The following is a 24076-nucleotide window of genomic DNA, read 5'->3' as shown; positions in this document are numbered from 1 at the left end:
GCAGCAGTTGTCTGACCTTGCCATCTGCCTACACATAAATATATATACAGATGCATCAATATTTTACATGCTGGTCATGTCCTCTCCCCGACCCTAAAAATCAGGCAAATGAAGCCTGAATGTTTCTTTCCTACAAGAAAAGAAATGAAGCCTGAATGTTTCTTTACGCTTGGAGAAGACTGAGAAGAAAACTCTCGCCAAGCAAATTGACTCCCTGCATCTGAGACAGGTTTTAAACATCTGTCACTACAGTTCTTCTAATGACCAGAAAGGCAGAGCACAAAACCCAGAGAGGAAGTGGGGTGGGAAGGAAAAACTTATTACATATTTTCTACCAAGAGAACATGAAGAAGAGTGAGAGACTGGGGAAAGGACTAACACAAACTTCTACCCAGGGGAATAATAAGCAGAGCCAGTGCAGGAGTCAGAATAGGGGAGAACGCAGCAGTCACCAGTGCACAGCTGTACAAGAAACACTGACAGTTGGAAAGCTGCGAAGTCCCTAAGGCACCTTCCGCCTTGACACCCAAGCAAAAACAGGTGAGTAGATTTCATTCACTAACGCGAAGGTATATCTTTCATGCAAGGTTCTTTTTTTCCCCCCTCCTTCCCACAATAAAGTATGCCACGTCTTAAAGCAGTGGTTCTCAAACTTTTGTCCTGGTGACCCCTTTCACATAGCAAGCCCCTGACTGCAACCCCCTTAATAAATTAAAAACACTTTAAAATATACTTAACACCATTATAAATGCTGGAGGCAAAGCGGGATTTGGGGGTGGAGGCTGGCAGCTCGCGACTCCCCATGTAATAACCTCATGACCCCCTGAGGGGTCCCAACCTCCAGTTTGAGAACCCCTGTCTTCAAGTTCAGCGGTGTTGATACACACACAAGCTCTGGCAGAATTTTGCTGAGGGTTCGAAGAGGTGCATTATCATTTGGGGAGAGGGCAGAATTCACCTTAGATTGTTTGATGGGCTCCTTTTCCTGTGTTGTTTCAGACACACTGCAATGGAAAGTAACGCTTGGGGTGGGAGAACTGATGTTTATGTGGAATGCTTTCTTAATGAGAGCATTAAGGTAGCTCTTCAAACTGCAGAGTTTACACTGGCTTGTTTTCCTCTTGTCTTATGAAGAATTACTTTAGAAACCTCAGAGTTGTTGCCAGATGTCACCCTATCCAGTTAGAAGCACCAAGTATGGTGTATGTTTGAATAGCTCTCGGAAGTTAAAAAGTATCCCACAAAGGCTAAGGCTTATTATACTTCAGTATGTGTAGATTGTTGTGTAATAACAGAAGTGTTACTTTGCAACGCTTTATCGCTGTATTTCCATTTGCAATGCTGTTCTTATACCTACATGGGACCTGAGCTTTTCTGTAAATCTGGCACTCCAGGGTCTGAAGTCAACTGGAAAACTCCAAATGACTTCAGCAGAGAAGAAGGGTGACTTTCGGCAGCTTGTCCCACAAGCTTCAAGGAGGTAGCCAGCTAGGTAATTCAACACCCTGCTGTATGCTGCCTCCATCAGTTCCTCTTCCGTATATCAACTACCTCCTTCCCACCACCCATAGCACAGAGATCATATCTCAGCAATACTGATGGGAAGATCAGCGTGTGCTGGACAACATTAGACAGATTTTTTTCCCCCACTAAAAACATGCTGCAGTTTGGCACTTTACCAAATGAAACATTTTATAATAGCACTTCGCCCTTCTAGTGCTGTAACACTGAATATCTCATGTTAGCCTCACTGCCTCTCTGTGATTTCCGTGATGATATCTCCATTCTACCAAAAAGGTAAATGAGCCACAGGCAAGAGTACAGCAAATGACTTGCCCAAACTCATACAGCAAGTAATATAACCCATTCCTTTTGACTCATCATACCGTTTCGTCAGCTGCAAGCCCCGTGCCCCATCACCCCGCCGCAGGGTGGAAGCCTCGAGCTCCCCCCTGCTCCCAGTCCGGTAAGCAGAGAATGGAGGGGAAGTGGTGGTCTCTGTGAGCTGCACTTTAACTATAAAATAGCTGCATGATGTGGCTCACGAGCCGCAGTTTGGCAACCCCTGGCCTATTCCCTATTCTCCTTCTTCCCACAGTGTCCCTGTGCCTTTACATGCACCGTTGAACACTTGCTGTGTCTGTGCACCTTCCACGAGACCTGCCCACGGCCTGTGGCAGTGTTTCAGCAGTGACTGTGCTCACAGAAACCTGGGATGCAATGAAGAACGCTCAGCGATTATCTAGTTGTTTTTGAAAGGGTCTCAGTCCAGCTTTTTCAACTGGCAAAGTCTGATTTCCTTCAAAACCACCTGTCCCTGAAGTTGCCTTTTGCAGCCAATAAGAGGGGACACATTCGTCTTGTGGAACGAACGATATGTACCCCGTTCTGGTGATTGTGCAAAATGTCCCGCACAGGCTGATTTGTGATAAGGGTTGACTTCTGTATTCAGAACGTTTGAAGATAACACTCCGGCCCCTGTTCCTTCAGAGACTTACCCACTTATTTAACTTGATGCATGGGAACATTCCTGTTGACGTGCTTAAACGTGCATAGTGCATAAGACTTTGTGGGGTCAGGCCCTTCCCTTTCACCTGCATCAGTCTATCTCTCGGCACAGCGCTCAGCGGCACTGATGCTTTCCCCAGAATTTTACTGGGCCCATGTGATATAGCTATTTCCTTTACCCGTTTTTCAGGAATAGGTTCCTTTCTAGTTCTGCGTGGGAGCTGCTGGGGAAACCTAATGCAGCTCAAAGCTCCAAGGGTGATAGGTTAAGGCTAACTTGGCACCCAAGCCTGCCGCCTTGGACCTCATTGGAAGTTTTGCCATTGATCTCAATGAGGAATCAAGCATCAAGCCCCAGTGTTTGTAGGGTAAATATCTCTGGACATGGGCTGAGGCAGGGAAGTAATGGCCCCCAGCTGTAGGAACCTCTGCTAGGGAGGATCAGCACTTATCTGTTTTACATCAGGCCTTTATTAAAGCTACGGTTCTCCTGTAGCTCCAGCTCGCCGCCTCGATTTGTTACTAAATTCTTGGGGTTATTTTATAGCAGGGATAGTCCTGAAACACGGAGTTCAGATCTGGACCCAACTTCCTCAGACTATGGAGGGTGTTCGGATCTGAGGACTTCGTTCTAGGTCCATCTCTGTGTTGTAACTTTAGCTAATCCCAAAATGTCACAGGCTTTATTCTTCCTGTTCTGCTTCTGTGAACATTTGGAGCCAAATCCTGAGTCCCTGACTCAGGTTCCATGCAGGATGAAATCCACCTCCCTGTAGAGATGTCCATTATAAGCCCTCCTGGACTGTTGTATAGGTCTTGTGCTGGGCCTCTGCTCAGAGTGAATTTCACCCTTAGTCTTTTCTCAGGCAAAACTCCCATTGTTCTCCCAGAATGGCAAGGACCCTCCAACCATGCCTGGACCCCACATGGCTTGACCGTCCCTCCACCATGCAGGGATGTGCAAGGAGGTCCCACAAAGCTGGGCTCTGTCCAGAGTGGCATAAGCTCTCCACAGCCTGCTGCCTGGGATGGTTCTGCTGTGTCAGGAGCCCTCTGTTGGCCCCATGGTATTTACGGGCTTCAGATACTCACTGAACAAATCTCTGTCTACTGTATTATCTTCTTGTGTGTCTGACCATCCAGTTGTCCCTCCTTCCACGCTCTTCATTTAGCCAACATATTCTTATTTGGCTGTTTGACTCTTTCTTTATACTTTGGTCTATCTGGCCCCCTAATCACCCGGGTTACTCTCCTTAGCCACATCCCTTCTACACCTCTGCACTTGACAGCTGTATGCTGTGGGCCTTGTTCAATATCCCTTGAAGTCAACAGATTGTTCTTTTAATAGACATTGAATCAGGCCCAATATAAGACTGAGTTGGATGGACGGCACCTAATAGCATGGTGTGTCCTGCAACCAAAGCAATTGCAGCGTTTGGTGTGACAGGGGAGGCAGGGGTGAAAGATACATCTGGGGATGGAAACTGCAAATCACCTGTCAGTGCTGAAGTCTTTGTGTGGAAAGGTCTTCGAGACCTTTTCCATTGTTTTCCATCCTCCCCCTGTTTGCTGCCTATGGCTGCTGTAGTCGTCTAACCGAAAACGTCATTGAGGGAGATTGCATGGTCGTCAGGCACAAATACCTGAGACCTCCAGCAGTTAATGAATCCACAGCAAACGCTGCTGAGGTCCTCTCACTCTGTGCAGCATTTCCCCACCCCCTCACTTTCCCCCACCATCAGCCTTGTTTGTATCTGTAGTATTTTGCTAGGTGTTGCAATGGCTCTTGTCTCTCCTGTGGCTTAAACTCTTTGGACATTTCCTCTTTTCAAAGAATATTGAGGGTGTTTAGGGCCTGGGGATTTTTAGCCCCGCGTGAGAAAGATGCAGCTGGTGCTTTCAACTTGAAAACATTTTCCGCTAACAGCTGAAACTCCAGTGTTCAGGGCTGGGATTCAGGGCTGCAACCATCGATGGAGTGCTATAATGACGGTGATTATTGCCATCTGAAGGCCTGTCCACAAGGATCTGGAGTGAAACCCACCAACTCGCTGTACTTAGACTGACAGACACACACATCTGATGGTCTATGCCTGTGCACAATAGATAACAGCTTTTGGTCACTACCAACATGTATTGGATGTGGTAACCTTGAAGCGAAAGGCTCCATCTCCCTTTAACAAACCTCAGAACCACCCCTCTCCTAAACCCCTTTCAGCTACTGTTGGATAATCCCTCAAGCAAGCTGGAGAATGCTCTTTCCATGGGCAGTTAACAGTTTTTCTTCCTCTCAGAGGATTTGGTCACAGCCAGCCAGGACAGTGGCTTTGTAGACTAGATGATCACAGTGGTCCATGCTGACCTTAAAGTCTATAGTATTTCTCTTGGTTGTCTTCCTGGAGATGTGATCGCTGAGTGGAGATGGAGATAACAGATCACCTAGTGACAGAAGTGGCTGTTTGAAAGTGTGAAGACATTTTACTCTCTCTCTTCCTCTCACTCAGAAACAAGCCACCAGAGAGAAGAAAGGGAAGTCCCTAAGGCCTAGAGTCTTAAATGAAGAAGTGGATTTGCTCACGTTTCCTGTTTTTGAGAGCATGCATCTTGTGCTAGAAACATTAGCCACCTTTTGGGCTGGTTAATAAAGTCCAGCCATGGTCCAGCATTTTGGTGTGACCCATTATGAAGAATCATAGAAGTGCAGCACTGGAAAACATCTAATTTCAATCTCCCCCAAAGTTCAAGGCTGCCCAGATTTAGGTTTTGGGGGCCAGATCCTGTAAGTGGGCATCATCCCATTAATCTCAGTGGAGCTACTCTGATTAACCACAGCTGGAGATCAGGCCCATAGTTCCTGTGTCCCTTTGCAACAGGAGATATGAGAGGCCTCCTGTGGATTTGGTGCTTTGCTCCTCCTCTGTAGCCTCTTTGTCCCTAGTAGAGGCATGCACAGCAGATTTACCTGTCTATAACATTCATCCAGAGACTTTTTCAAATGGTCCTGTCTCTAGGACGGCCCTTTAAAATGCCCCCTGCAGCTCCAGGCAGAAATTTAAAATTCTCTTTCAGCTGCTCACAGCCAGCTCCAGGGGTTCTGAGGTCTCCCCAGAAAATAGATTTTACAGCCCATTCGATATTGACATCAAACTGCTTTCTGCCCACAGGTTCCTAATGTGTCAGCTACATCGTGAATAAGCGGCTCTCTGTGAGGGTGGTGACAGCTGAACTGGCTTCCTGTCTCTTACCACATTAAATCCATGCATTACCATTGACCTATATTGCCGTTGTCCCCATTGCATCTCGGCTCTCCTTTCCCCCTTCTCCCCGGGGAGCTGCCCTGTAATCGTTTGATCCCGGATGTTGGCCTGGTTATTGGGATGTTTTCTGTAGGATTGTCGTGGTTTAACTGGCTAGATGTGTCTGTAAAGACAGGTGGCCTCGCAACAAACACTTAGCAGCTGTTAAGGGGCAATGCCTGAACGATTCACTTTGATTCTGCCTTTGTCTCCAGTCAACCTCTTGGAAAAGGCCCAGGAATGCAGGAGAACAAAGAACCATAGAGAGGGTTGTGGCGGGGTGAACAGAGGGTTGGGGCTGGGCAAGGGAGTAAAACCCCGGCTGATTGGGGGAAGTGGCTGCAGCTGAGGCCACAACCCAAACTAAGCCACTGGGCCTTATAAGAAGGCCAGGGAAGCCAGAGGGAAGGAGTCTCTCTCTGACTTGAGAGGTAGACAGCCTGGCTGCTGGGGAACTCACCTGGGGACCTAGAGGGGGGAAGGGCTAGGGAAAGGCCTTAGGAGCTGGGAAGCCCTAGGCCAGCAGCTCCCCAGGCTGCAGGGCCTAGTTCTACACCTCCTAGGTATTGGGCCTGCAGACGGGCAGCCGGAGGGTGGGTAAAGGCAGCCAGTCCAAACCCCTTGTTGCCTGTGATGATCGGCTGATATGCTGCAGTCTGCTCTAGGGGCCGGGGGCAGGGGCTAAAGGGAGACCAACAGTAGCCACGACTGAGGTGACGTGTTTGGGGGGTTCCCCTGGGGTGGGGTACTGCAGGAGGCAGAACCCTGAGATAAGGGCACCAGGGTCCTGGGAGAGACACAGGAACCAACGGCAAGCGGATCACTGGCCTGCAGAGGGCGCTCCTGGGTCAAAGAGCTAATTCCTGAGGATGACCAGCAGAAAGCTGTGTGGTCCCTGTACACCACGGGTCACAGGCTCCTGAAGGGGAGAACTGCAGGGGTCTGTACTCAGATCTGCAGCATAAGAACAGTTGATCCACAGGGTGCTGTGTCCCAGGGCTGGGTTTAAGAATGAGAGAATCATGGAGTTCCACCCCAAGCAGTAGTGGCATTAAGCACCTGCAGACAATAGCACTTCCCAAGACAGCAAGAACTCAGCTGCTTGTCCCTAGAAATAGATAGATTGAGAGAAAGCCAAAATGACATGCACACCCTGCCCAGTGCGATTGCGTGGCTATGCATACCTGCCTGCCTGGCGTGATGGTGTGACAGCACTGGTAGGGGCACAGGAATTGAGCTTGGTGGACAAACACCACCCCTGGCCCTGAGATAGGTACAGGCACCAGGTTGAATACCTCAAGAGATGCACTCAGAGAGACCAAAGGGGGAAAGAGGTGCAATGAGTCCTGTGACTGTGACACCCCCTAGCTCCCTGCCTTCCTCCCAACCCTCTTCCCTTCCTTGTCCACCCTCAGCTTCCCACCTTCATTCATGCTGCCCTGAGAACTGGAACCATCTCTCTCGCCCTGTCTGTCAAGCATCCTCAGCTGCTTCCTTCAAATCTCTGCATAAACCCCTTTTCACACCTCCTCCTCACGTTGGAGGAAACAGGACAGTTAACCCCTAATCATGGGGAGCTGGTGAGAAATCCAGCTGTTTGCTTCATAAGAGGGAAAGAACTCCTCAAAGGCTCTCCATGGGTTCTGGGAGTGGAAGGGACCGGAGAACTGTAGGCTCCAGATATGACTGAACTCACATGCTTTGTTTCTAGGAAATACTTCCATCCACCAAAGGAGGAGCATTGGCAGTTTCTTGTAACTTTGTCTGCCATACACAAGAGACTTTCATCCTTGGAGTGCTGTCTGTCTCTCCACTCACACACGTGTGCGCACACTCGGCGAACTCCCTTCCCCACACTATTGTAGTGGTTTTCAAAGAGTACATTCAGTGCTAGTGTAAAAAACTGGATTAACAACCCTGCAGGCCGAAGTCCTGGATTTCCAAAGCAAGGTCCAGCATGGGCTGTGGCATAGTGAGCTTCCCCCCATACCTGTAAGATCAGGGACAGAATCAAAATATCTGCTGCTAATCATCATGAGGGCATTCCAGCCCCTTGGCTTCCTGCAGGTGTTTGCTGATCTCAGACACACCTGCTCTGGAACCGGAAGGCTCAGTGCATCAGTATACTGCAACTGTGATACTGTTGCAAAAAAAGCAAACGTGATTCTGGGATGCATTAACAGGTGTGTTATAAACAAGACACGAGAAGTCATTCTTCCGCTTTACTCTGCGCTGGTTAGGCCTCAGCTGGAGTATTGTGTCCAGTTCTGGGCACCGCATTTCAAGAAAGATGTGGAGAAATTGGAGAGGGTCCAGAGAAGAGCAACAAGAATGATTAAAGGTCTTGAGAACATGACCTATGAAGGAAGGCTGAAACAATTGGGTTTGTTTAGTTTGGAAAAGAGAAGACTGAGAGGGGACATGATAGCAGTTTTCAGGTATCTAAAAGGGTGTCATCAGGAGGAGGGAGAAAACTTGTTCACCTTAGCCTCCAATGATAGAACAAGAAGCAACGGGCTTAAACTGCAGCAAGGGAGATTTAGGTTGGACATTAGGAAAAAGTTCCTAACTGTCAGGGTAGTTAAACACTGGAATAGATTGCCTAGGGAAGTTGTGGAATCTCCATCTCTGGAGATATTTAAGAGTAGGTTAGATAAATGTCTATTAGGGATGGTCTAGACAGTATTTGGTCCTGCCATGAGGGCAGGGGACTGGACTCGATGACCTTTCGAGGTCCCTTCCAGTCCTAGAGTCTATGAGTCTATGAGTATTCCATTAAATCTCTCAATAACACTGTCCTAAACCCTATCCTACTCAGAAGTGGTGCTGTTGAGACTCATTGGACCCCGATCCTGTGCTGTAGCCGATCCCCAGAGGTTCAGGAATCACTAGAGATTCACCATCTGCCTGTGCTGATCACATTTTGGGATTGGAGCCATTTTGTGGTACTGCATCCAGCTGTGGAAAGTTACGGTTCTTTCTCTGTTTTGTGACCAATATACTTGCCTAAGTTAGATATTAAAATGTGTTTAAGGGCTTTGATTTGTGTGGCATTCTGATGGCCAAGGATGAAATCAACTGAACAGAAAATCTGAAGTGTCTATAATTCATCTTCAGCACGAGGGATTGAAGAAATGTAAATCCCGGGTCCTAATCACTTGCTGTTATTAAAGATCTCAGAGAACTTGCGAAAAGTTGCTGTGTGCTCTTGGGATGTAACCACATTCCAATGTAGGTCGTTGTTCATAGATTCCGAGGCCAGAAGGGACCACTGTGATCATCTAGTCTGATCTCCTGGATAACCCAGGCCAGAAAATGTCCCCAAAATGATTACTAGAGCACCTCTTCTAAAAGAAAATCCAATCTTAATTTAAAAACGGACAGTGATGGAGAATCCACCACATCCATTGCTAAATAGTTCCAATGGTTATTTACTCTGACTGTAAGAAATGTACTCCTTATTTCCACTCTGAATGCGTCTAGCTTTGACTTCCAGCCATTGGATCGTGTTAGACCTTTCTCTGCTAGATTGAAAAGACCGTTATTAAATATTTGTTCCCTGTGTAAGTACTTATAGACTATGATCAACTCACCCCTTATTCTTTTTGTTAAACTAAGTAGATTGAGCTCCTTGAGTCTATTACTGTAAAGCAGGTTTTTCTACTCCTTTAATCATTCTCGTGGCTCTTCTCTGAACCCTCTCCAATTCATCAACAGCCTTCTTGAACTGAGGGCACCAGATCTGGACACAGTATTCCAGCAGCAGTTGCACCAGTACCAAATACAGAAGTTAAATATCTCTCCATTCCTACTTGAGATTCTCCTGTTTATGCATCCAAAGATCGCATTTGCTCTTTTGGCCGCAGCATCACACTGGGGGCTCATATTCAGTGGATTATCCATCATGACCCCCACATCTTTTCAGAGTCACTGCTTCTCAAAATAGAGTCCCATTGTATAAGTAAGGCTTGCATTCTTTGTTCCTAGACACATACATTTACATTTAACTGTATTAAACCATACACTGCTTGCTTGCACCCAGTGTACCAAGTGATCCAGTCTGCTCTAATTCAGTAACCTGTCCCCTTCATTTATTTACCATTTCCCCCATGTTTTGTGTTATCTGCAAACTTGATCAGTGATGAGTTTATGTTTTCTTCCAGGTTGCTGATAAAAATGAATAGCGTAGAGCCAAGAACAGATCCCAGTGGGACTCCACTGGAAACACACCCAGTTGATGATTCCCCATTTACAATAACATTTTGAGACCAATACGTTAGCTGTTTTCTAATCCATGTGATGTGTGCCATGTTAATTTTATGACAGGTTTCAGAGGGGTAGCCGTGTTAGTCTGTATCAGTAAAAACAATGAGGAATCCTTGTGGTATTGCATGTGCTGAATATTTATACCTGCCTACTGTATTTTCCACTCCATGCATCTGATGAAGTGGGTTCTAGCCCACTAAAGCTTATGCTCAAATACATTTGTTAGTCTCTAAGGTGCCACAAGGACTCTTCATTGTTTTTGTTAATTTTATAGCACTCTAGTTTTTAATCAAAGTGTCACATGGTACCATGTCAAATGCCTTACAAAAATCTAAGTACATTACATCAATGCTATTACTTTTATCAACCAAACTTGCAATTTCATCCAAAAATATCAGGTTAAATTTTACTGGATCTATTTTTCCATATTGATCTGCATTAATTAAATTACCTTCCTTTAATTCTTTATTAATCAAGCCCTATATCAGTGTACAATCTACTCCCCCTAAATTCCTCTTGCAGTTTCACTTAGGGCTTGTCTACACTGGCACTTTACAGCGCTGCAACTTTCTCTCTCAGGGGTGTGAAAAAACACCCTACCGAGCAGTGCAAGTTTCAGCGCTGTAAAGTGTTAGTGTGAACAATGCACCAGCACTAGTAGCTACTCCCCTCGTGGAGGTGGTGTTTTTAGAGCACTGGGAGAGCTCTCTCCCAGCGCTATGCCACGACTACACAAGCCACATTAAAGCGCTTTAATGGTGCCAGTGGAGACATGCCCTTAGATAAGTTATTCTTCCCTACCTGTCCTAAAGTGTGTAGTGCTGCTAAATAGCTGCAACATGCCACCCCTGCAGTGTCTGCATTCCAGTGGCAGAAGAAGTGAATCTTGTGAGCACGTGAGACAGAACTTCCACAGGATCTGTATCTAGACTGTGGAACTCACTGCCACAAGAGAGAAGAATGACCACAGATCTAACCACTTTCAGAACCAAGGGACCTGATCCAAAACCCACTGAAGTCAATAGAAAGTAATTACTTCAGTGGCTTTGGATCAGGCCCTAAATGAAAACTCATGGCTTTGACTTACCTGTCCCTCCATAAATTCTTCACTCACAGTCACTTGCACTACACAACTAACACACAAAATAACCCATTCACCAACTCTGCTATTTTTCCTACAACCTGGGAAGTAAGAAAAAGCAATGATTTCTAGTTTTAGATACTTGGGAAGTACTCAGATATTAGGGCGATGAAGCAATATAAGTCTTACAATAGTTGATGTTTTTTATAAAGCCCAGCTCCTTGAGTCATGCTATTACATGACAATACCGGCTGTTGTATTTTTTTTGTAAGGAATTGTTCAGCCTTCATGATCGTACAGAAAAGCTTCAAAATGTGACCTGTGTGCAACCCTAAAGGCTCAAAACCCAGAAGGCAAATCAAAAGAACTGCAAACTTATTTTTACAAATCTCATGATTATTTGTAGTCCTGACTCATGAGTTTTGAATGCTCGGAATTGGCAATACTCTGTATTTCACACCACATAGCCTTCAGCAGTGGTTCTTAACCAGGGCTACGTGTACCCCTGGGGGTACCCGGAGGTCTTCCAGGGGGTATGTCAACTCATCTAGATCAGAGTGTCTCAACCTGGGAGTTGCGATCTCAGGGGGGTTGCAGGATGGTTTGGGGGGTGAGAGTTGCAAGTGCAGTGCTGACATTAGGAGGTGGCAAGCAGGGAAACTGCCTGGGGCCCCATGCCACAGGGGATCCCACAAAGCTAAGTTACATGCTTCAGCCCTGGGCAGCAGGGCTCAGGCTTCCGGGGTACAGCAGTCTGGAAAGGTTGAGAACCACTGGCCCACAGTATAATACGTATAGTGACCTGTCAAAGAGGAAGCTTTGTAATTACTGACCCCTTGTGGTGACTACAATGGAATCCAGGGCATTTCTGCTGAGACTAACAGCAAAGAGCTGACAAATCACCTACTCTTTTCACACAGAGACCATCAGGGGGTAATAGCTCTGGATCTCTAGCGACTTGGGACCAAGTCTGGCTCATCGTAATTTCATGGGTCATCCCAATAAAGTCAGTGGAACTACTCACCTTAGAGCAGCAGGATTTGAATTGACAGCTTAGATATGCCATCCCCTATGTCTGTCCCACTGCCACTACCCTCGGCCATCCAGTTCCACCCAGAGTTACAGAACTCTTTGGACAGAGAACCTAGAAATATTTCTCGCTGGTCTCTTTTCTCCTTTGTATGGTTTCAAATCCTTTGCAAAGAGGGTTCAGGGGGGCGGGGGGGATAGTCTGACTGTTTCATGTCCCTTTAGCTGTGTGTGTTGGGTTTTGTGCTGGGTACAAATGTAACTTTTCCCCCTCTACATCTTTTTTTCAGAGCAGCATCTGAAGCTCACCAAGGGGACCCCTGCTCTTTGGAAAGTTTTTTGGTCCTGGATAATCACGATGGAGAAATGTCAGATATCCAACTGCAGCATAAATACCATGAACCTGACGTGTTACATGGTCCTCAGCAGCCCCACTCAGAAAACAGGCATAACTGTGCTGTGCTCCATTGTTGGGATTCTGTGTGTTTTGGAAAACTCTTTGGTGTTGTTTCTGATATTTGCTTCCCCTAAGATCAGGAAAAAGCCTTCCTACCTCTTGATCAGCAGCCTCGCTCTAGCAGATGTCCTGGCCAGCATTGTATTTGTCTGCAGCTTTCTTGATTTCCATGTCCTCAACAGAACTGATTCCTCTAAAGAGATCTTCTTGCTGAAGCTTGGAGGGGTCAACACGTCCTTCACCGCGTCCTTGGGCAGCTTGCTGCTGATGGCATTTGACCGTTATGTCTGTATTCATCGGCCATCGGAATACAAGGTCATCGTGACGAGGAAAAGGGCTGTGGTGGCTATGGCTGTGGTGTGGATAGCTACCATGTTCACTGCCTTCCTGCCTCTAATGGGGTGGAACTGCTGCAAGGTAAACTCAACCTGCTCTGAGCTGTTTCCCTTTATTGATAGCAAGTATCTGTCAAGCTGGATCTGCCTGGTAATGATTCTGCTGCTGTGTATAGTGTACGCCTATGTCCGGGTGCTGTGGAAGGCTCATAAGCACACAGTGTACATGGAGAAACACCAAACCCAGGCTAGGCAGCGGAATGCAAAGATGAGGATGGACATCATGCTCGCCAAAACATTAGTGATGGTCCTGGCCATTGTCGTGACATGCTGGTCCCCAGTGCTGGCTCTCATGACGTACAGCCTCTTCGTCAGCCTGAATGATCAGATCAGAAAGGGATTTGCCTTCTGCAGCACCCTCTGCCTGGTGAACTCCATGGTGAATCCCATTGTCTATGCCCTACGAAGCAGGGAGCTGCACTCCTCTTTGAGGAACACTAGCTTGCGGTTCAGGAAGAAGGTGAGCATCTCAGAGATCACCCCGGAAGCAGACAGCATTCAGAAATCCTCACAGATAGAAACCATCTGTGACGACACTGTGTGCAACACAAACATGAATCTGCTGAAAGCCTGAGCTTTGACGGGGGAAACATATGACAGATTTTGGATTGTTTCTTTGAAAAGGAAGAAAATCTAAAGCTGCTTTTCTTTGTAGCTCCTGGGAGGATTCGTGACTGAATGCCTTGCCTGGGAAATGAAACCATTTGTCTTTAATGGTGTTGTGAAACATTTGCAGATCACACCCTCCCTGTGCCTGGGACTTTACTTAGTGAGTAAAAGACATGAGCCCTGATTTGTAATGGTATTTAGGCACCTAACTCCCATTGATTTCCAAGGGAATTAGCTGTCTAAGTACCTTGAAAAATCTGGGCTGCTGGTCCCTCCCCTCTAAAGAGCAGATACACCCAACCAAAGGAAGACTGGACCAACTCTACCATACGAATACTACAGTGATAGCATAGCAGGCTTTCAGAGATATTACAGTGATGGGTGCTCTACAAACATCATGGATGGACGGATAAACAGAAGCAGTCCCCACTATTTTAGGGCAGCCCTCCCGGTTTACCAGACTAAGTCCACAACTGTGTCAACTAGTGATCTCCTTGACCCACTCATCTTGCAATCAATTACCTCTTTCCTCCCTACTCTAAAATGAAGTTCTGGTCCAAGTAAAATGTGCTTTGATCCACGTGGCTGTAGCACAAGGCTGGTCTATGACCACTCTGCTGCTGGGACTGCAACATTTTATATGCAATTGTGGTTAAATACACTAAGGCATCGAGCACACCGCGGTGGTGGGGAGAGCCCCGCTCTCCCATTAAACTCAGTGGAAGTTGAGCACCTTGCAGGATGGAGCCCACAGTGGGTCTTATGCCCAGATACTCAAAGGTATTTAGGCTCCTGACTTCCACTGAAATCAATTGGTGCCTAAATAGCTTTGAGGAACTGGGCAGTCTGAGAGCCTCAGTGTTTAGGAGTTTGATTGTTTTTCCAGGAACATTTACAGCCAAGTATGGCTCCAAAGGAAGTGTATGAATGTGGTTTACTTTTCATCCAACTAAGGAGGCACATTTATCCCTAATGTAATTTCAATGATGGCGGGGAGTAGGGGGGAAGCTGGTACAAATTACCAGGGCCCAGCAGTCCGGAAGGGGGCCCAGCTTCCCTGGCTTCGTCAGCCCTGTTTAGCCGGTCCGCCCTTGCTGGGGGGCCCGAAAAACATTTTTCACCGGGGCCCGAACCCACTCTCGGCGGCCCTGGCAGTGTGCGAAGCCCCCAGCTGCCCCTATATGTAGGAGCCGGAGAAGGGGACATGCCACTGCTTCTGGGACCCACATGGCGTGGGGCAAATCCCCCATCTCGCTCCCTGGCTGGAGTGCTGGAGTGGGGCAAGCCCTGGATCCTGCTGCCTGGTGGGAGCTAGAGGGCTGGATTAAAACATCTGGAAGGCTGGATGCAGCCCCCGGGCCGTAGTTTGCCCGCTCCTGCCCTAGAGTAACTATGCAGTTATATGCAGTGTTGTCGTAGGTCTATGCTATTTGCCGCCAGTGGCTGCTATGATAGAAATCAGGATGCCTTTGCAAAATTATGTTGTGACATTGCACTCTATAGGATTTTATGAAAGTATGCTGATGAGTGCGAATGTAATGTAATTAAAATATACTTCATGGAAAAGGTCTCTTGTAAGGTATCATTACAAAGTTTATAATCTACTGAGTGTAGTCATCCTATTTGTACAAATGTATCACTCTTGTATCTGAAACTAGAAATATGAAATATAACTCTGAGGGCCTATTGTAATTATGCAAAGCGTGGGCTATTAATGGTGGTTTGGAATTTTGATGGCTCCCATCAACCAGGAAAATTGACTGCAGATGGCTCTGGTTTACTTGCAAGTCTTCCTGTATACGCGTGTGCTGGCAAGTGGGTAATAACGTCATACAGTGACATGTGATCATGTCACCTGAACTGGAATCCATCTTTAACCTGGTGCTTTTCCATTGAGAAGGAGTAGGTGGGAACCCAGAGAGGGACAAAGAATTCCCCCTTTATGTAAAAGATATCTAAGTGGGTGGAACAGAACAAAAGTGGCAGCCATCGTGAGACATCCCCTAGCTACCACCTGTGCTGGAACAAGGGCTGTACCAGGGGAAAGGATTGTGCCCAGACTAGGAAGGCTTCCAGTCTGTGAAAGAAACTTATTGAAACATCTCTGGGGGTGAGATTTTTATTTGTATTCAGTTTTATTGCTGTATTAGACTCAGATTTGCGTGTTTTATTTTATTTTACTTGGTAATTCACTTTGTTCTGTCTGTTACTACTTGGAGCCACTTAAATCCTACTTTCTGTATTTAATAAAATCACTTTTTCCTTATTAATTAATCCAGAGTATGTATTAATACTTGTGGGGGGGGGAAGCAGCTGTGCCTATCTCTCTATTAGTGTTATAGAGGGCGGACAGTTTATTTGTTTACCCTGTATAAGCTTTATACAGGCTAAAATGGATTTATGTGGGGTTTGGACCCCATTGGGAGTTGGACATCTGAGTATAAAAGACAGGAACACTTCTCAAGTCGCTTTCAGCTTAGTCTGCATCTTTGAGGCATGTGGTTCAGACCCTGGGTCTGTGCTGGAGCAGACGGGCGTGTTTGGCTCAACAGGACAGGGTGCTAGAGTCCCAAGCTGGCAGGGAAAGCAGGGGCAGAAGTAGTCTTGGCACATCAGTTGGCAGTTTCCAAGGGGGGTTTCTGTGATCCAACCTGTCACATATGTAATTGCCCTACATGTGTTATATACTGAGTTTTAGCTGTGTTGGTCTCAGGATACTAGTGCGACAAGGTGGGTAAGGTAACATCTTCCATTGGACCAACGTGCTGCTGTGGGCGAAAGAGCCAAGCTTTAGAGCTACACCTAGGGCCGGCCTGTGTCAGACTCAGCCGGCAGGGTGCCAGTGGGTCACCCCTCAGGGTGGTGCTCTCTATGGGGCATGAGCTCCTCCCAGCCTTGGACATGGGCCCCCAGCTCCTGGGACCTGCTCTCTCCCTCAGTGCCTGAGCTGTGACAATCCCAGGGGCAGCACGTGCCCCCTGCATGCCGCAGGAACCACGTGGCCATTGCCTCGCTGGCGATGGCTTTCCTCCTCAACATCAGGCGGTCGGTGCCTCTCTAGCAATGGCGTCGCCCTTGCACGTCACGTGGTCAGTGCCTCTCTAGCAATGGCGCCGGCCCTGCTCATCACGTGGACGGTGCCCATCACGTGGTCAGCTCCTAGTTCCCTGTGTTCACCTTTTTGGCCCGTCTCGGCTCCCGTCCCGTGGGTGGAGGAAGATGGTGGCGCGTTGGTTGCTGCTGCTGGGGGCGCTGGTAGCCGCGGCGGTCTGCGGGCCCCGCTACAGCCCGGACTGGCCCAGCCTGGACGCGCGGCCGCTGCCGGCGTGGTTCGACCAGGCCAAGGTGGGGGTGTTCGTGCACTGGGGGGTGTTCTCGGTGCCGGCCTACGGCTCCGAGTGGTTCTGGTGGCACTGGCAGGGCGAGCGCCGCGCCGACTACGAGCGCTTCGTGCGGGAGCATTTCCCGCCCAACACCACCTACGCCGACTTCGCCGCGCGCTTCACCGCCCGCGACTTCCGGCCGCGCTTCTGGGCCTGGCTCTTCGAGCAGGCCGGCGCCAGGTCAGTCCCGGCGGGAGCCCTGGGGCGGGGGGAGTGCGGGGCCCCTTCGTAGAGTAGCCTGGGGGATGGGCCGAGACCTGAGAGTGCGAACCAGGGCAAGGGGGCACCCTGAGGGGCGGAGCAGGGAGTAGCCCGGTGGCGAGGGGAAGGGATGCGTGAGGGCAGGGTGGCCCTGGGCTCTGCTGGGGGAGAAAGCTCTAGGAGAGTCCCTTGGGGCACGGGTGCAATGAGTGCAGTCACTGGTGACCTTTGTGCCCATAAAGCAGCTGTAGAGGTCGTTGGCCTGCTCCATTCTGGGATGCAGAGCCACTGCGTAGGCCAGAACGCTGGTTCCTGTAGTGTGTTTCCCTGCTGGGGCTGACTCCTGGATCGTAGCACCCTGAGGATGCATCATTCCCAGGGAAAGGAACACATTTGTGGATTTTAAATCTTGCATTAATCGAAACTAGATGCTAGAGGGAACCAGTTTCTGCTGCCTTCCATCAGAGCAGATGTCAGGTGATTTACTTGAGTAGCTGCTTCCTCTTTTAGCCAATGGGCAGTCTCTTTCTAAGGACTTAGTGAGATATGGTTTCTACAAACTTACACAAAGGAAGAATGATTTGGTTTTGCAAAATGAGTCTGAAAACTATTAAGTTCACTGGAACCATGGAAGCACTTGGAAGTGGTGGTTTATCACTCAGTCAGTGGCTTTAAAGTGTTTAACTTTGAACATGGATTTAGTGTTGTTGAAAGATGCCACTCTGACAGCACTAATGTTTTTTATTCTTAGGTTTACTCTTTTGCCCTTAAAAGTTCTCCCTCCACGTTGAGGGTAAGGCATTTGTTTCACTACTTGTGTTCTGTCTGCATGGGGTATCAATCTGTCACTTTTTATCAGCAATAAAATTCATTTAAAACTCGTAAAGTCTTAGGAGAGAATTTGCAAACAGGTACATTTAGAAAAGGAATCTGAGACAGCTCTTGACACCATCATTACCATGTCCTTTGCTTTGCAAGTACCAGTCTTATTCAGAAGATTTGGAGTATCTTAGATAGGTTCTATTTCCTTCTGAACAAGAGGCTTTGATTTCCACAGGTATGTGGTGCTGACTACAAAGCATCATGAGGGCTTCACAAACTGGGGGTCTCCTGTGTCTTGGAACTGGAATTCTGTGGATACAGGGCCCCATCGAGACCTAGTGGGTGAACTGGGACAAGCTCTCAGAGAAAGGTATGTCACTGCTCTTGTATGTACTGTCAAAACTGTTACCTAAGAACCGTTTCCATTTCTTGAATTAGATGCCCATTAGCGTCTCCTAGTTGTTTTTGATAAATTATGTCACTAAGCACATGCCTTTCAACAAAACTGTTCTGCCTCAGGGTAAGAGAACTCATGTACCTAAATCTCCTGTTGGTTTTCTACATGATGGCAGTAAGGTCCAGTGAATAGAGCATGGAAATCAGAGTTTGACAACCTGAGCTATATTCCTGATATTACCACTAACTCAATGTGTGACTTTAGGCAAGTTACTCAATCTCTGTCTCATATGTCAGGAAAGGAGGGTGATATTTACCCACTTCTAGGAAGTATTTTGAAACCTATGAATAGATAGAGCATTCTCTAATGCAGACTCAGCACTGATTACTACAATAGTAGGTTCTTGTCTTCTTTTTTTTTTTTTTTTTTTTTTCCTAATATTGTAAGTGTCACAAGTGCAGTGAATATGCAGTGAGATCTTTTTTCAAACTGGTACTTTTTTGTTAACCCAACTTTCATCTCTTTCCTTTCTTTGTTTAATATTTAAGGAACATACGCTATGGACTGTACCATTCTCTCTTAGAGTGGTTTAATCCTCTATATTTAGATGACAAAAAAAATGGCTTCAAGACACAGAATTTTGTCATTTCAAAAACTATGCCAGAGCTTTATGATCTTGTTTTAAGGTAAGAGCTGCAGCCTTTTAGCACCCTGAATATTACTGTATTTCTTTATTTGGTAGGGGAATAAGGATGTGGGGCAGAGGAAGGGAGACACTTTAATATTTGCTGTTCCAATCACAAGGCAGATCTCACCTTCCTACAGTAGCATTTGGGATTTGAGGTGGTCTAAGAAGGGGATCACGTTATTTATCTGTGCTTGGGAACACTTTTTCCTCAGTATTATTTACTGGCCATTATGCCAGCACAGAGACAACTTGCACTTACCCTCTTTTGTTAGTGCTACACCCCAACTTTGGGAATGAATGATACTCCCATCCTTTGCTGCTGCAAGGATCTCGCTCGTGGTGTGTGTTTTATTTTTCCCCCCACCAAGCACATTTCCTGGTTACGTCATACAATAGGAGAAGCGTGTGAAAGCAAAGATAATTGAACTTCATAAGCAAGAATTAAAAACATTGCCTTGGGACAGTCTTCTCTTAGGACTGGACCAGAAGTGGGAATGTTAAATTTTCTAGTAATATTTGTTTGTCTCCTAGGTATAAACCAGATCTAGTTTGGTCAGATGGTGACTGGGAGGGTCCGGAAACATACTGGAACTCTACATCTTTCCTTGCCTGGCTTTATAATGATAGTCCTGTCAAGGTACTGCTGTCAGCATTTCCTTCATGTCTTCTGGCCATTACATAAATATGGAAAATCAGGCAGCTTCTAATACTGGCAGAATTTAAGTCAAAACCTCAGGATCAGTCGAAGCATGTAAATTATTAAGGGCATCTAAAGTATTTATGGAGATATACTTATCTCATAGAACTGGAAGGGACCCTGAAAGGTCATCAAGTCCAGCGCCCTGCCTTCACTAGCAGGACCAAGTACTGATTTTGCCTCAGATCCCTAAGTGACCCCCCTCAGAGACTGAACTCACAACCCTGGGTTTATCAGGCCAATGCTCAAACCACTGAGCTATCCAGGAGACTAGCAACCAAAGATCCCAGAACAAAACCCACAAACTTGTTCCTTTGAACCACTGCAGCAGAAGGATTGAGTGTCTAAGTCAAAATAGTTTCTACTCTGAACTGTCTCACCATTCTAGGATACTGTTGTGGTTAATGACCGTTGGTGCAATAACTGCTCCTGCCATCATGGAGGATACTATAATTGTGCCGATAAATACAAGCCGGGCACCCTGCCACAGCACAAGTGGGAGATGTGCACATCTATTGACAGAAGATCTTGGGGCTATCGAAGCAACATGCAACTCAATGAACTCATGGATGAATCAAGTATTATCTCAGTAAGAACATTTTAATATACATAGGGGGATTGCTGGGGATTAGAGGTTGTCTACTTATCTGGCAAAACAGTAGGACAGGATGATGGCTAAAGTAGCTGGGACAATGAGAATAAAGCTTTATGCAAGTGTCTGTCTTTCATAGTCAAGAAGGAAAGTAACATGAATCCACTTTACTTTCCTGTCTGTCACAGGAACTAGTGCAGACTGTGAGTTTTGGAGGCAACTATCTTCTCAATGTGGGCCCTACAAAAGAAGGGGTGATTGTTCCAATCTTTCAAGAAAGGCTTCTGTCCCTTGGAAAATGGCTGCGTGTTAATGGGGAGGCAATTTATGCTTCTAAGCCCTGGAGGGTGCAGATGGAGAACACCACAACTGCTGCATGGTAAGGATTACTTTACACAAGACCACTCTGAAAGAGCCACTCATCTCAGGCTGTGATCTCATGAGCAAAGAAGGGTTGAGCTTGCTACTCTGAGAGCACCAAAGAAAAATAAACACTAGAAAGACCTTGTCACAAGTGGCCCTCTACTCTCTGAGTATTGGACTGTTGCCCCCTGCTTAAAAAAAAAAAAAAAATCAAAAGTAAAACACTAAAGATTCAATTTGCTTCTCCTGAGTAGGAGTGTTTAACCCCATGGTTTTGGCTAAAATTCTTAGTTGCATAACTGCATTTTGTCTCCCTAAACTCCTGTGGTTGGCTTGGTGTGGTGGTGTTTACTTCCCAGATTCTTGTGTAATGGATCTGTGCACTGTTATCCAGCAACTGCATTTCCTCAGAGGAAGGAATGTATAGTAAGTGTGCAAGGAGACCAGAACACTACAAACCTAACCTGTTTTTAAAGAGAATAATGAAATGACCTACATGAAGCTTCACAAGAGCCTAATCTACCCTGTTGACCACAGCAGCCTAAAGCAAGGCCATGTCTCAAGGTGGCCTTTGTTTTCAGGGAGCGTATGTGGACTTTGTTTAGCTTTCCTCGGTCCCTGCTAACTGGATAAACATTGGTTCCAAAGTATTGAGGTATGCAAGGAAAGCAGGTGACCCCTATGTGGCTGGCTTTCCCAATAAGACTAGACTGATTGATGGGAGGAGGCATGTATTTTTTGCTTTACTTCTGACAAAGCCAGATGCTTGTCTGCCTCTCTATTTTGTGGTGATCTACACACCTCTGTACACCATCTTTATATTCCCTCAGGTACACTTCTAAAGGATTAACTGTCTATGCCATCTTTCTGACCTGGCCAGAGGGTGGTGTGTTGAAGCTGTCTTCACCTATTCCATCTCCAAGCACACAAGTAAGGAATCTGAAGAGTAGATAATGAATCTCACAAGTCCATCTTTGGTACATAAAGGCTGAGATGGCCCAACCTGGATTACATTAAATATCTGGTGAAAGTACCATATATTTAAAGTTATTTTCCCTTACTTCTAATCTTGAGTCTTCTCTGTCAGGGAGAGGTCATGAAGGAATTGTGATCCCTCTTTCTGTGTGTTCACCTTGCTTTAAACCACCATTATTCTCTAAGAAACGCTGGATAGGGCTTGTTAACCGCCATAGTACCGCCAGGCGCATTTCTTCCACAGAGTTCCTAGCCTCTCTTGACTTAATTTGCTGTGAAATTAGCTGAGGCGCCCAAATAGCAGTAGGACCACTCTGACAAGGCAACACAAACTTAAAAAAAAAATCTATTAAACTACTCACTGCAGATATCACAGGGAGCGGCTGTGTCATTTCCAAACCACCATTAAAAAGAATCTCCCCAGTGAAGAACCATGGGCAGATGCTGAGCCAAAAATGTGCCTTGTTACAGTACTCTGCAGCTCAGTAAACTCTGGCTGGATGGAAAGTAGTTGGGGCTGTCTCTACCCTTTGAGTGCCTGGAAGTGCATTGAACTTGCTGCCTGTGATGTATTTAAACAGGAAGTATGTGCGTGAAGCAATAGATGACTGTACTGTTCTTTCCCTCTTTCTTCAGGTGACTATGCTGGGGTTCTCGGAGACGCTGAAATGGGAGAAGGCCGTAGATAAAGGGTTGCTGATCACTTTGCCCTATGTACCGCCATCTGTTCTCCCAGTGCCGTGTTGCTGGACTCTCAAGCTAGAAGGTGTGGCGTGATAGTGACTTTGAAGAAAAGCAAGGAACTAGATCTTTTGATTTGATTTGTTTTGAAGGTGAAGGAATCTTAATAAATTGTTTTTCTTGCTCATCTAAGAGAATACCTTTCTAAGCCGCTCTGGCCAAGAAAACAGCTAGGTCAGTTCATCTTGGGTGGGAATGAAGGCCTGGCCTATACACAACCTTTCATCTGTCCGAGAGACGTGGCCTGCAATAGTAATGTTCTGTTGCTGGATTTTGACCACTGAGTGTGGTCTGACTACTGTGATGAGAGATCCTTAGCTGGGCTTCTTGGCAGATGTTATCACTTTGCCACTTTTAACCATGGCACTGCAGCCTAATAGGTATGACTGTCACATAAGGTGTGTGGGAGTGTGAACAAATTTAGTGTGGGACAGTTACAAAGTTGGTTGAATTAGGATCTGCAGTCAGCAAACACAGACTGTGAATAAATGGCACTTGGTTGCTACAGCGATGGGTCCATTAGAAATGCTTAAGATTGACAAAATGAGTGATGGTCACGCTGCCAAGAGGGTGCTTACCTGCTAAAGGAGAGATCTCTCATTTTTAATTTTCAAAATATAGCTGTTAACCAAACTATGGAGGGATGAAACTATTTGTTTACTTATGATCAAGGAACTTGCCTTGGATTGGTGTATAAGTCTACACCATAGAACTAGGCAAAATAAAGCAGGAAAAAACATCCACTGCTTCCGGACAGGAGCAGGTCTCCACTGAAGTTGTCCGCTGCACCTGTGTTTTAACAACTATCAGCTCTGGAGCGCTGAATCTTCTACTGACTGATCTGAATATTTGTCACTTAAATAGCGTAATCTTCTTGAAACTAGTCTTTAATCAAAATGTAATAGCCTAACTATTTTCTGGTGTATGAAATTATTAAACATCCTGTTTTGGGTGAGTCCATTCTGCCATTTAAAGTCTAATTGGAATTAAGCACTTTCAGATTCTTATGTGCAATGTATTTTTACATGTGTAAATTCAAAAAATAAAATTCTATTAAAACACTGCTGCCTTCATTTCATCTGAATTAAAGCTGAATTAAGTGTGATTACAAATATTTATAATGTAAAATAAGTGGATTTATATTAATGTTTGAAGATTAGATGTAATAAATTTAAAGAATGCATCTGATCTCTCTCTCTCTAATATTTATATAAATTCAACAGATTTTAAATTCTTGTCCTTAAGATGTGGGTGTAGTTACATTTGTGGAAAGAGCTGTAGGCAGAAGGTAATCTGTTCTTATAAGTCTCTGCAGAGGTACTATTGATTTGACTTAAAATCAGTATAACTCTTCAGTTTTGTTAAACAAAAAAGCCCCTCTCAGAAGGATTTCATAGAAAATGCAGGTTAAAATTATGAAACTCTGTTCTCTGAGTCTGCATTGTAAGTAGAGCAGGGGGCGGGTGTAAAGTGTTAGACAAGTGGTGTATAGCAACCCAACACCAATGTGCTGCAAAGCAGAAGGTACCAGGCCCGCTGTAAATGGGGCTTAGAGCAGTGGCTCTCAAGCTTTCCA

General features: G+C 46.1%; 2 protein-coding genes across 3 annotated transcripts; both read left to right on the top strand.

Annotated features, from left to right (window-relative positions):
* Nucleotides 1–352: 352 nt before the first annotated feature.
* CNR2 (cannabinoid receptor 2) lies at nucleotides 353–15911 on the top strand. 2 transcript variants are annotated; one of them, XM_050931982.1, is made up of 2 exons: nucleotides 353–540; nucleotides 12471–15911. In XM_050931982.1, the coding sequence occupies exon 2, from the start codon at nucleotides 12539–12541 to the stop codon at nucleotides 13604–13606; it is 1068 nt and encodes a 355-aa protein (XP_050787939.1). In that variant the 5' UTR covers nucleotides 353–540; nucleotides 12471–12538; the 3' UTR covers nucleotides 13607–15911. The 2 variants fall into 2 exon arrangements, with proteins under 2 accessions (XP_050787939.1, XP_050787940.1); XM_050931983.1 differs by lacking the exon at nucleotides 353–540 and adding an exon at nucleotides 11034–11098.
* A 949-nt stretch (nucleotides 15912–16860) lies between these two features.
* FUCA1 (alpha-L-fucosidase 1) lies at nucleotides 16861–23561 on the top strand. The gene is made up of 8 exons (XM_050932693.1): nucleotides 16861–17204; nucleotides 18283–18417; nucleotides 18993–19130; nucleotides 19664–19769; nucleotides 20218–20418; nucleotides 20610–20800; nucleotides 21615–21714; nucleotides 22396–23561. The coding sequence occupies exons 1-8, from the start codon at nucleotides 16861–16863 to the stop codon at nucleotides 22534–22536; spliced, it is 1356 nt and encodes a 451-aa protein (XP_050788650.1). The 3' UTR covers nucleotides 22537–23561.
* The last annotated feature ends 515 nt before the right edge of the window (nucleotides 23562–24076 follow it).

The sequence above is a fragment of the Gopherus flavomarginatus genome, chromosome 22, assembly GCF_025201925.1.
Source record: "Gopherus flavomarginatus isolate rGopFla2 chromosome 22, rGopFla2.mat.asm, whole genome shotgun sequence".
NCBI classification, from domain to species: domain Eukaryota; kingdom Metazoa; phylum Chordata; order Testudines; family Testudinidae; genus Gopherus; species Gopherus flavomarginatus.
This window is presented reverse-complemented; position numbering and strand designations above follow the sequence as displayed.

What these genes read in the sequence shown, in the direction of transcription:
- CNR2 (XM_050931982.1), top strand. Translation starts at nt 12,539, where the DNA reads ATGGAGAAATGTCAGATATCCAACTGCAGCATAAATACCATGAACCTG.
- FUCA1 (XM_050932693.1), top strand. Translation starts at nt 16,861, where the DNA reads ATGGTGGCGCGTTGGTTGCTGCTGCTGGGGGCGCTGGTAGCCGCGGCG. An exon ending in GGACAAGCTCTCAGAGAAAG is followed by an intron (nt 18,418 to 18,992) that starts GTATGTCACTGC and finishes TTAATATTTAAG; the next exon opens with GAACATACGCTATGGACTGT. An exon ending in ATGAATCAAGTATTATCTCA is followed by an intron (nt 20,419 to 20,609) that starts GTAAGAACATTT and finishes TGTCTGTCACAG; the next exon opens with GAACTAGTGCAGACTGTGAG.